The sequence below is a fragment of the Felis catus genome, chromosome E1 (assembly GCF_018350175.1).
Source record: "Felis catus isolate Fca126 chromosome E1, F.catus_Fca126_mat1.0, whole genome shotgun sequence".
Lineage (NCBI taxonomy): Eukaryota > Metazoa > Chordata > Mammalia > Carnivora > Felidae > Felis > Felis catus.
In genome coordinates, this window is record NC_058381.1 from 15398966 (window position 1) to 15411719 (window position 12754).

The following is a 12754-nucleotide window of genomic DNA, read 5'->3' on the forward strand; positions in this document are numbered from 1 at the left end:
AGAGAGAGAGAGATAACGTGAATGGGGGAGGGGCAGAGAGCAAGGGGGACAGAAGATGGGAAGAAGTGGGCTCTGCATTGATAGCAGCTAGCCCAACGCGGGGCTCAAACTCATGAACTGCGAGATCATGACCTGAGCTAAAGTCGGTTGCTCAACCCACCGAGCCACTCAGGCACCCCAGAAGATCTTCCTTTTTTAATGTAGGCACTTACAGCTGTAAATTTCCCTCTTCTCACTATTTTTACTCATCTCATGTTTTGGTATACTGTGTGCTTGTTTTTATTCATCTCAAGGTATTTTTAAATTTCCCTGGTGATTTCTTCCTGAGCCATTAGTTATTTAAAAGTGTTATTTCACGGGCGCCTGGGTGGCTCAGTTGGTTGAGTGTCTGACTCTTGATTTTGGCTCTGGTCATGAGCTTGTAGTTCTTGGGATTGAGCCCCCAATCTGGCTCTGCGCTGACAGCACGGGGCCTGCTTGGGATCCTCTCTCTCCCCCTCTCTCTGCCCCTCTGCTAAGCACATGCACTCTTTCTCTCTGTCTCTCAAATATATGAACTTAAAAAAAATATTTAAGGGGCGCCTGGGTGGCTCAGTCGGTTAGGCGGCCAACTTCGGTTCAGGTCATGATCTCACAGTTCGTGAGTTTGAGCCCCAAGTCGGGCTCTGTGCTGACAGCTCAGAGCCTGGAGCCTGTTTCAGATTCTGTGTCTCCCTCTCTGACCCTCCCCTGTTCATGCTCTGTCTCTCCCTGTCTCAGAAATAAATACGTTTAAAAAAACAAACAAACAAACAAAAAACAAAAACAAAAAGACTGCTTTTGTGGCCTATCATACGATCTCCAGTTCCTTAACTTACAGAAGAACATGATGTTTGCTGAAGGTCACATGTTTATTTATTTACAGAATTGGGACTGGAACCTAGTAGGTCTTTTTGATTTTCATGTTTACCATTAAGATTGATAAGTTGTTTTTTTTTTTGTTTGTTTGTTTTTTATTTTTATTTTTTTTTTTTTAGAGAGAGAAAGAGATGGAAGGAAGGGCAGAGGGAGAGAGAGAGAGAATCTTAAGCATGAGGCTTCAAGCTCAGTGTGTAGATCAACTCGGGGCTTGATTTCACGACCCTGGGATCAGGACCTGAGCAGAAATCAATAGTCAGAGGCTTACCTGACTGAGTCCCCCAGGTGTGCCCCTGATAAGTATGTTTAAAGTGTAAAGGGGCTTCGTTTCGAAGGCAATAAGGAGCTACCCAATCTCTTTCGTTGGGTCTCCTGCTTTCAAATATCTCTTAAAAGCAGGTCTTCTTCAAGGTTTCTCTGGTCTTCTACCTGCACACATTCTCTAGTTGCTTCTGTGGCAGCCTCCCAATTCCATGCTGGTAATTTTTACTGATGATCTGTGAGAACCTTAGAACATGTACAAAAAGGAATTCATGTCTCTGTTCATTCCGTCACGTCTCTGTTCATTTATGTTCCGTTCATTCCGTCAGCAGCTTCCCCTACCCGTCAATTTTAATTTTTTTTCCTCTTCACAAAATCACATCCAAACAGCTACAAACTTTTTTTTTTTAATCTTATTTTTAAGTAATCTCTACACCCAATGTGGGGCTCAAACTCACAACCCTGAGGTCAAGAGTTGCATGCTCTACCAACTGAGCCAGCCAGGTGCCCCCAGCTATGAACTCTTGAGGCTTTTCTCTGCAGGACTATTTCTATCTGTCCTTTCCTTCCTATTTTTACTGCACCCATCTATTACTCTTACCTGTATTATTGTAGCCTTTCTTTAATCACAGCTGTGCAACCTTTTTTGTTTTAATTTTTATTTCATAATCATAAAGTTATGTTTTAAAAATTTTGTTTAAGTTTTTATTTTGAGAGAGAGAGAGGAAGAATGAGCCGGGGAGAGGGGGCAGAGACAGAGGAGAACAGAGGATCTGAAGTGGGCTCTGTGCTGACAGCAGAGAGCCTGATGTGGGGCTCAAACTCACACACCATGAGATCATGACCTGAGCCCAAGTTGGATGCTTAACCAACTGAGTCACCCAGACACCCCTCATAAACTTATTTTTAAAATTTATTTTTATTTATTTTGAGAGAGAGTGAGAGATAGAGAGTGAGCGGAGGAGGGGCAGAGGGAAGGATACAGAATCCCAAGCAGGATTGGCGATGTCAGCACAGAGCCTCATGTGGGGCTTGAACTCATGAACTGTGAGATCATGACCTGAGCCAAAATCAAGAGTCGGAAGCTTAACTGACTGAGCCACCCAGGCACCCCATAAACCTTTTTAAAAGATTTTTTATTTTTGAGTAATCTCTACACACAGTGTGGAGCTTTAGCTCACAATCCAAGATCAAGAGTTGTATGCCCTTCCTACTGAGCCAGCCAGGAGCCCCTCATCATCATAAACTTAACTTTGCAATCCAGCTAGACATGGAGAGGAGTAAGGAAAATATGGAACCCATAGAACTGTAGTGAGAGCACAAAGATTATGGGATTTTTGGAGCAGATGGGGGTGAAGGGGTGCTCTCCTGAGCTATAGAATGAATGGTCTCGTCGTTAAGATAAAACACAAATCAAAACCAAAACAGATAAAACACAAGTTAAATTTATTGGATTTGTCCACAGTCAGCAATGGTGATCTTCTTACTGGTCTTGCCATGCCTGGCCCCAAAGCACTTCATGGCTCCCATAATACTCATGCTCTCTTTCACTTTGCAAAAGACCACATGCTTGCCATCCAGTCTTGGCAATGTAGATGAAAAACTTTGTGTTGGGACCTGCACTTGCCATGGACAGATGCCAACACTTGTATGTTTCAGGATGAAATTCTCATCATCAGATTTCTCCCCACAGATGGACTTGCCACCACTGCCATTTTGGCATGGGAAGTCACCACCCTGGCCCATGAATCCCAAATAATCCTGTGAAAGCAGGAATCTTTATAACCAAATCTTTTCTCCCCTGTGCTCAGAGCACAAATTTTGCTTGCTGTCTTTGGAACTTTTGTCTGCAAACAGCTGGAAGGCGTCGTGGCCCAATGGCTCCCCACCCACAGCAATGTGGAAGAACATGGTGGGGTTGATCATGGCTGGGCAGTGCAGGTGGTTCTGGGATCATGGGGACTGCAAGGCCTGCCATGCAATCTCTATTAATCTTTCCAAAGTGTATCGATGATGGCATCATCCTCCACATAAAATCATCAAAAAATACCTCCCTTGTGCCCACGGAATAAGGTGCAAACTTCCTAGTTTACCACACAAGACTCTTCATAATTTGTTTCCACTCTACTTTTTATTCCACATCTATTGCATATCCCACCACAGAGTTTGTATTCTGACCTGAGCTTCAGTCATGCAACCAATATGTTATTAAGTACAAGGTGCTGGGAATCCATTGGGAAGAAACACAGGCCAGGTTCCTTCCCAGTCCTGCCTCCTCCATCTCGATTTAATATTGGTCCCACTCTTCTGCACCTTGCACTCCAGACCAGATTTCTCTAACAACTTCCCTCCCCTATCCACGGTGGGCCTAAGGAGAAAAAGAAGACTAAAAAGGAAGAAGAAAAAGACTGCAAAAGGCAAGGATGAAGTTGAGGTGTGAAATCTGCAGGCCCCTTTCCCCTACCAATTATAGCAGAGCCCCACTCTTAACCCTGGTGTCAAAAGGGTGTGAAAATGTCCCAGGACTGGGTTTGGCTGAAAAATACAGGAGCAGGTAGGACAGAAGTTGGTTTCAGTTAGGAAGGCCTGCCATTATAAAAACCGTTACAGCCTCTGGCTCTCTTCCCGCACGTCCAGGCGTCGGCCTTCGGTCACAGCCCAGGCTCCCTCGCTCACTCGCTTCAGGAGCCGTCCAGGCGGCCTCCCCCGCGCTGTCTCTCTCTTCCCTCAATCTCTCGGGTTAGTTCTCCCTCCCAGCCGTCGCAGTTCCCGCCTCAACGTTCCAACGCCTGCGGAGCCGACGGAGGAGGGGCTTCTGGCTGGTTCCAGCCTCTTCGGGCTTTGAGCTCCTGGACCCGCCCCGCCCCCCCCCCGCGCCAGTTGCCAGGGAGCGGTTGCCATAGAGCTGAGCAGTTGTCCGCGTGCGCAGGCGGAAGTCCCGGATTGAGGCGCCGCCATTTTTGCTGCCCAGACACGGAGCGAGAGGCTGAGAGAGTCGGAGACACTATCCGCTTCCATCCGTCGCGCAGACCCTGCCGGAGCCGCTGCCGCTATGGATGATCGGGAGGATCTGGTGTACCAGGCGAAGCTGGCCGAGCAGGCTGAGCGATACGACGGTGAGTTGGGGGGGTTACGGGGGGCTGGAATTCTCGGACCCTCTGCCGCCGCCCACAGAGGCCGGGAGCAGGAGACAAAATGGCGGCATCGTCTCCGAACCTGGCCGGGGACGTGGATTCGGGAAGCAGGAAATGGCCTGTGGGCTCCGGGAGCGGTGGGAGGCTCCAGGCCCAGGAATTTGACCCCTTTGGCGTCCTCAGTTGCAGACACTCGCGGGCCTGGAGGCCGAGGCGAGAGGGTGGAGGAGTTGGTTGTAAAATGGCGGCTGGGGGGGGGGAGGGCGAGTCCCGGGGCGGGGGAGGGGGAGGAGATGGCGGGTGCTGTCTCCGCGCGAGCAATCCCCAGGGGAACCTCTGGGCCATCTTGGGATGTGGCGAACAATTGGGTGGGGTGATGGGGGAAGAAACACCCGTCACATGGGGGAGAGTGGCACCAGGAGCTGCAGCGCGGGCGCCTTTGAGGGAAATATGGCGGGTGGGGGCGGTGGCTTTTCCCCGGAGGCCCAATGTGGGGCGGCGGCTGTGGAGTCTCACAAAGGAGAATCCTTGCGAGCGGAGGGCTTCTTTGGGTTTGTGGTGGAGGGCCCTCTTGGGTGAGGGGTGGGGAAGGACAGAGTGGGAATCACTGCAGTTCATCCTTGAGCGGAGGCCAGCTGAGATGCTGCGATCGGATTTCCTTTCCGTAGGCCGGCACACCTTGTATTGAGTGATTTTTAGACTTTACGTTCAATCAACCTTGCTTTCTTCTGGGGAGGTCTAGAAAAACCTCGCTCACGGTCCCTTTCCTCGGACTTATCCTGGAGAACTCGCAAGTTCCTGTAATCATTTTCTGGCATCGTTAGCTGGGGACGGCGGGGGGGGGGCAGGTTCTGGTGGATAAAGCATTGAACAGGAAACAAGGAGACCATGATTCTTAGTCCTTTAAATGCCCGTGCCTCAGTTTACCAGTTTGTAAAAATGATGACTTTACTGTTTACAGTTACCATTATGACAAACGAAAAGACCTGTTGGAAAATAAAGTTATTTCAAATAACGTTTAATAACTGTATTTTGGTTGACTCCCCCGGCTTGGAATGCGTGTTTGTATTTAATGGGGAGGTCGTAACCTACCCGAAGCCCTCAGCTGAGGGTTTGGTTATTGGATTTTGAACATAGGGCATCCCAACAGATCGTATTTTCTCTTCTCTATTTTAAAGAAATGGCTTTGTGTACAGATTTGAACAGTTCTTTGTTCATTGCTTCTTTGCCCCTAAAGGTTCTTGAGTCATTTTCTTAGAACTTGATCGAAATGTCCATTGTGTCTGTTTAGTCGTCAAAGGGTGCTGCTCTTTAAAATTGCCCTTACCTCCTCCATTTTGGACCTAGGTAACTTGAATTACCCCACATCCGTTAAACTGTAGTATTATAAAAACAAAAAACCTTATATGTGGTTTCTGTGGTTTTAATTCTGTTCAGGGGTGAGACAAGGTTGGAAACAACCACTGATCTTCAGATTTTTTCATAATTACTGAAGCCACTTATTTTTCAAAATGTTATGTAGGGCCCATGCTTTCCTTGAATGCCAGGTTGGTCATGTGAATAGCCTCAGGGGTAGTCTCAGTATATCATCATATATTAGGATTCAAGAATTTGAAAATTAGAAAAGGTCAGGAACTCCAGTTGCATTTCGTAAATTCTTACATACCTATTTGTATTGAACAAGGTTTTTGTTGGGAGGGAGAGGGAAATAAGATGGGGAAGTACAGCTCAAGGTCAGATTTGTCTTTATTTCCGTGTTTAAAAGTGAAACAATGCAGGTGTGCTCCTTGTGGAAGTTTTTCTTCATCCCCCTTAGGCACCAGATAGGTTCCTCTCAATCTATTAGTGTCCTTGGGGGGAAACTTGAAATTATATTTGAATGCTCTCTGGTCTGTAAGGATTTAGGCTCAAATTCTCAAGTTAGGATTTAGGTTTTGCCAAAACCAAAAAGGGTGTGGAAGAAGCTTTTTGTTTTTAATTTGTTTTAAAACTGATTTTGGAAGCTCATGATTGTAGCTTCCAAGCAAGTGATGGTTTAGTGATAATATTGGAGCTGGGTGGTGAGGAGTTTTAACCAAAGTCCTGTTGGTTATTGAACATAGTGTTATCTAGAGAGAGCCACTTCATTAAGTTATTTAAACGTTAAGTGTCTCCTTCAGGATATAAAGGGGAAGGAAATAGGATCTACCAGGTGGGAAGGAACTCCTGTGACTGTTGGGCACAAGATAGGAATTCATTGGGAAGAAGAGGAAAGCAGTCATCCGGAAGCAGCCTCTACCTGTGTCCACTCCTTTGTTGAGTGCAATAATTCAGTTTTGTGGTGACAAAAATTCCTCATAGTTTTAGTCACTGAACAATATGTGGTGTGGGGAGTAGAAGAAGTGCATTTGAATGATTTGTTTTTGGGTTGGAAGTAAATACTGGCTTTTCTGGTTCCTGCAGTATCTGTTAGGTTGCATACTCTGTTGAACCTAATACTTTTTTGTAGCATCATTTAATTATATTCTGGGGAATTGGAATCAATTTATATGGATTATTTAATGGTACTGGAGGAAGAGCTAAGCTGTGTTCAGGAAAAGGACACTTGGGGGTTGCAGATAGGAAATATTGAAGTTTGGGGTAGGAGTGTTCACCTTGGAGATTAAATCTAACGGCATCACTTAGTCTAAGACATAGGTTTTCCAACATTTGTAGCAGTTTTAAGCAAGCCTGTTACCTTTAAGCATTTCTGAACCAAGTCTTAACATTCCCATATACACAAACCACAGTAGTACAGAAAAGGAAAAATAAAAGCGGAAAAAGTGCTTTTCACATTTTTCAGAGTAGAGGGGTCAGCATAAAGTACATTGGGTTTGTGGGGTAGTTGCTGGTTTTGTCCTTTCTTACCTTTTCCCTGTGATGATTGGCTCCTTGTGGGGTAGGGGTAAAGTTTAGATGGTCACTTCTGATTCATTCTCTGTGTGAATGAATGCATCTATTCTGAGTTATTTACTTGAGAGCTGTCCTTTTTAAAATACCAGAGCCTCATCTCTAGCTTATTCTATAGTCAGTGAAGGTGGGAACATGTTGTGAATAAACTCCTTAATAGATGTTAGGGAGAGAAAAACGGATAAAGGGTAACTTTAGTAACGAGTTTAAAGCAGGTTACTATCAATTCTATGTAGGGCAATAATAATTTTTATTATTGCTATTTCAGTTAATGGGAGTTAACTTTATTGAATGTTTTTTTCCCCTGCCTAAATATAAGCAGAATTGGATAACGCAATTAAAAAAATCCCTTCTACAGGTAACCTTTAGCCTTAATTTTAAAACAAAAAAAAAATTTTTTTTTTTTGTGGGGCGCTTGGGTGGCTCAGTCGGTTGAGCCTCCGACTTCGGCTCAGGCTCAGGTCATGATCTCACGGTCTGTGAGTTTGAGCCCTGCATCGGGCTCTGTGCTGACAGCTCAGAGCCTGGATCCTGCTTCAGATTCTGTGTCGTCGTCTTCTCTCTCTGCCTCTCCCCCGTTCATGCTGTCTCTCTCTGTCTCAAAAATAAATAAACATTAAAAAAATTAAAACAATTTTTTTTGAATGTTTATTTTCAAGAGCGAGCGAGAGCCCAAATGGGGAGGGGTGGGAGGGGGGACACATAATCTGAAGCAGGCTCCAGGCGGGGGAGGGGCAGAGAGATGGGGGGAGACACAGAATCTGAAGCAGGCTCCAGGTTCCCAGCTGTCTTCACAGAGTCCAGCTAAGGGGCTTGAACTCACAGACGGGAAGATGACCTGAGCCGAAGTCAGATGCTTAACTCACTGAGCCACCCAGGTGCCCTAGCCTTCATATTTAATTAAATCGGATGCTCTTTTGTGTTTACTTTAACATTTAAAATACTTTTTTGTTTAAGTAAACTGTACACCCCACATGGGGCAGGAATTCATGACCCCAAGATCAAGAGTCGCATGCTCCACCAACTGAACCAGCCAGTCACCCCTACTTTAGGCTTTTGTACAGTATTGTGCACAGTGGGCAAATTTCAGTTTATTTTGTTGGCTTCCCAAACTGTGGAATATAATGAAATCATTGTAATTTGAGATGATGGGAGTAAATTCTTACTATTGCGGACATTCCTAGGCATCCTTTTCACCTTTATTTGAAAAGGTCTCAATTTGAATTCTAGTATGGTCTAGAACACATAATCTGAGCAAAATTTGGATTCAGTAAGTACAAACAAACAGGTTGAGAGTCTGTGCAACCAAGCAGAGTTTTCATAATTGTCTAATAAGCTTGTTCAAAGGAATATGAAATATTTAAAACACTCCTGTACTTTAACCTGGTATATATAGCAAGTGAAATATAGAAAGTGAAATTTCAGTCTGGTAACTTAATGTATCTAATTTTACAAATGAGTTACCAATACTTTAAGAAGATGATCTGAGAACATTATTTTCTTTAAAAAATTTTTTTTTAATGTTTATTCATTTTTTGAGACACAGAAACAGAGAGTGAATGGGGGAGGGGCAGAGGGAGGGGGAGACAGAATCCGAAGCAAGCTCCAGGCTCTGAACTGATAGCAGCACAGAGCCTGATGCGGGGCTCGAACTCACGGACTGTGAGATGATGACCTGAGCCGAAGTTGGACGCTTAACCAACTGAGCCACCCAGGCGCCCCTATTTTTATTTTCTTAAAATTTATTTATTTTGAGAGAGCACGGATGCAGAGAAAGGGAGAGACAGAATCCTAAGCAGGCTTAGCACAGAGCCTGACATGGAGCTTGAGCTCAGGAAACCGTAAGATCGTGACCTGAGCTGTTATCAAGAGTTGGACACTTAACCCAACTGAGCCACCCAGGTACCCCTGAAAGCATAATTAAAAAAAACTTTTTTTTTCATTTTTTAAAGTTTATTTATTTTGATAGAGAACGAGTGGGGGAGGGGCGGGGGGGGAACAGAGGATCTGAAGCAGGCTCTGTGCTGACAGCCCAGTGTGGGGCTCGAATTCACAAACTGCGAGATCATGACCTGAACTGAAGTCAGACGCTTAACCCACTGAGCCATCCAGATGCCCCAAAAGCATAATTTTTAAAAAAGTTTTGATGATTTATTTATTTTAATTTTTTTAATGTTTACTTTGGGGAGAGAGAGTGTGACCGGGGGAGGGGCAGAGACAGAGAGGGAGACGCGGTCTCCAAGCTGTCAGCTTAGAGCCTGATGGGGCACTGGAACTCATGAGAAGCCACATCATGACCTGAGCCGAAGTCGGAAGCTTAACTGACTGAGCCACGGAGGTGCCCCCAAAAGCATAATTAAAAAAAAAAAAAAAAAAAAAATTTTTTTTTTTTTTTTTTTTTTTTTTTTTTTTTTTTTAGAGAGCGCATGAGCAGTGATGGGGCAGACACAGAATCGGAAGCAAGCTCCAGGCTCTGTGTGGGGCCAAACTCACGAACTCCGAGATCATGATCGGAGCTGAAGTCAGATGCTTAGCCAACTGAGCCACCCAAAGCATTTTTTTTTTAAATTTTTTTAACGTTTATTTATTATTGAGAGACAGAGAGACAGAGCGTGAACAGGGGAGGGGCAGAGAGAGGGGGAGACACAATGTGAAACAGGCTCCGGGCTCCGAGCTGTCAGCACAGAGCCCGACTCTGGGCTCAAACCCATGAAACGTGAGATCATGACCTGAGCCTAAGTCAGACGCTCATCTGAGCCACCCGGGCACCCCTAACCCAAAGCATAATTTTTAAAAAAGAAGGCTGTAAGGCTGATTTTGCAGCAATTTTTTTTTTTTTTACTTTATATTTAAGACGAGTGTGTATTTAAACAGCAATGACAGGAGTAGGGTAAAGGCTAAACTTTTAGACTTTATAGAACACATTTATCTAGAATTTCACATTTCACAAACCTCTTTCACAAACTTTTTTACTTATATCATGTATCAGTGAACTAGATAATGTTGCTTCCATTTTATGGTTCAGGAAAGTGAATTTGAGATTTAATGTTTTTTTTTTTTCTCTACCACATGACTGGTTGGCTAGTAAATGGCAAAGCCAGAACTTGTCTGCTGACCTTTAGACCAGTACTCTTATTTCTTCTAAGCCACTCCTAAGCCGCAAAAGAGACCTATGTGTAACTAATTAAGGTAGTAAGCTGGGAATGCTGTATACTTACTTTTTTAGTAGTTCAAATAATGTGTCTTGGGGCTTGACTTGTATCTGTCATAAATAGTAGATAAAACACCTTCACGCTTTTCTAAAGAAACCTCGTGTTTTCAAAACAATTCCATCTTAGGACACCTCCCTGGCTCAGTCCGAAAAGCATGCGATTCTTTAATTTTTTTTAACATTTACTTATTAAAAATATTTTTTAATGTTTATTTTTGAGAGAGAGGGAGGGGCAGAGAGAGGGAGACACAGAATCTGAAGCAGGCTTCTGGCTCTGAGCTGTCAGCACAGAGCCCAATATGGAGCTCTAACCCACAAATCGTGAGATCATGACCTGAGCTGAAGTGGGTCGCTTAACTGACTGAGCCATCCAGGCTCCCCAACGTTTATTTATTTTTGAGAGAGAGGGAGACACAGAATCTGAAGCAGGCCCCAGTCTCTGAGCTGTCAGCACAGAGCCCGACGTGGGGCTTGAACCCACAAACCGTGAGATTGTGACCTGAGCCGAAGTTGGATTCTTAAACGCTTAACCCAGTAAGCCACGCAGGTGCCCCATAGTGTGCGATTCTTGATCTTGGGGTCATGAGTTTGAGCCCCACATTGGGTGGAGAGATTATTAAAAAAAAATTAATAAACTTAAAAAAAATCTCATTTTAAGGCACAGTGAATGAAGTTAGAATGAGGGATTTTAGGTAATCTCAAAATGTGTGTTTGCATACGGTTTCCTTGGTTTCCTTGGTTTGTAGAGTCTGCTGAGGTATGGCCAGGCATTTCTGCAAATTGCTTTTATTTAAAACCTCTGTCCACCCCCCCCCCTTTTGTCTTGATGGATGCAACCTTTAAGTTAATGATTTAGTCATAACACTTTTAGGAGGGGAGAGGTTGACAAATGATTTGCAAATGTTGTTCCAAATACTAGCCTAGAGAGCTGTCATACAGAATCCATTAAGGGGTAGTGAGGAACAGTAGCAAAAAGTTAACGTATACTGTTTCTGAAATGGTCAGTTAACAGCAAATTGGTTTGCCAACATAATTCTGTGGTTTGAACTCATTAATTAAATATTCATGTTAGACTACATAATAATTGGGTCATAATAACTGTCATAATAATTAAAGGGCCATCATAATTTATCATTCAAATCAGGATACCTTGAAACGAAGGGGTAGCAATTCATAATAGTGCTAAGACCGTAAGCATAAACTAGGATTGTTCGGAGATGCAAACTTGCCTTACAGTTATTGTACTTAAGACCATTTGTTCTTACTCATCTCATTTAGATTCATACAAACCACCAACCGGTGGACCTGACTGATAGTGTCAAAGCCAAATATGTTAGTTTTATGTCTGTCTGTCTTGAGTAGATCTGTGTTTTTGATGAATGCAGTGGTTAAGCTCAGGTCATGATGTCAGTTTGTGTCAGCTCAGAACCTGCTTTGGATCCTCTGTCTCTCTCTCTCTGCCCCCTCCCCCCCTCCCCCCCCCCGCTTGTTCTCTATCTCTCCATCTCTCTCTTCCTCCCCCCCCCCCCAAAAAAAACATTAAAAAGTCTTTAAAAATGCTTGACTTAGGTGTTAGTAGCAGTGTCTGTCCTAAGCTTGGAAGATTTTCCCCAAGTACGCTTCTGTAGTCTAACCCCATACCTTGTTATGACCATTCTGTTTAGAACACTGAATTGTTTAGTTTAGAAAACATGACCATGATCCTGGTTTATCTTGTTTTAAATTTAATCTTCAGTTTGTAGCCCTTCTTCCAGCAATTTAGCACAATAGCTGGGCAGATCTGTCATTGGTAGGCTTGATTTGTGATCAGGTCAGGATTTTATCCAGCTAAAGCGATATGAAATATGTTTAACTTTCATTTGTGAAATTTCAAAGAGACACGTTGCATTGAAATTTATGACTATTTTCATATTTTGGCAGATGTGGTATAGTGCAAAGGCCTTGGAACCCTTGCATTCCTTGTCTGTAGAAGGGCAATTAATGATTACTTGCCTTGCCTGCTAATTTACAGGGTTATGAAATTATGGGTTCATTAAAGGGCAGAGTATTCCTGTTTTCTGGTGTGAAAGATGAAGTAAAACTTTGCTGTGGATATACTGTGGTCATATTATAAGATGAATTATCTCTTTTGAGTTATTCCTAGCAAGTGTACTCTGGTGGTGTTAGTCTCTAAGTTACATTTGCATAAAGAGAAATTAGTTCTGAAAATCCTTAATTGTAACTCAGATCTGAACATTTGCATATCCTAAAAGTGAAGGTTGTCCAAATTATTCCGAAGCAATATAATACATAATTTGGCCATGTTGAGCTGGTCTGTAGTTCT

General features: G+C 43.7%; 1 protein-coding gene across 3 annotated transcripts in view; it reads left to right on the plus strand.

Annotated features, from left to right (window-relative positions):
• The first annotated feature begins 4093 nt into the window (after positions 1 to 4093).
• YWHAE (tyrosine 3-monooxygenase/tryptophan 5-monooxygenase activation protein epsilon) overlaps positions 4094 to 12754 on the plus strand; it is a 54565-nt gene continuing 45904 nt past the window's right edge. The window contains exon 1 of one of the 3 annotated variants that reach the window (XM_006939989.5): positions 4094 to 4274. In XM_006939989.5, coding sequence (XP_006940051.1) covers positions 4211 to 4274 — 64 coding nt within the window. In that variant the 5' untranslated portion in view covers positions 4094 to 4210. The remainder of the gene's footprint in view (positions 4275 to 12754) is intronic. The other 2 variants (XM_003996422.6, XM_019817370.3) reach the window with 2 other exon arrangements.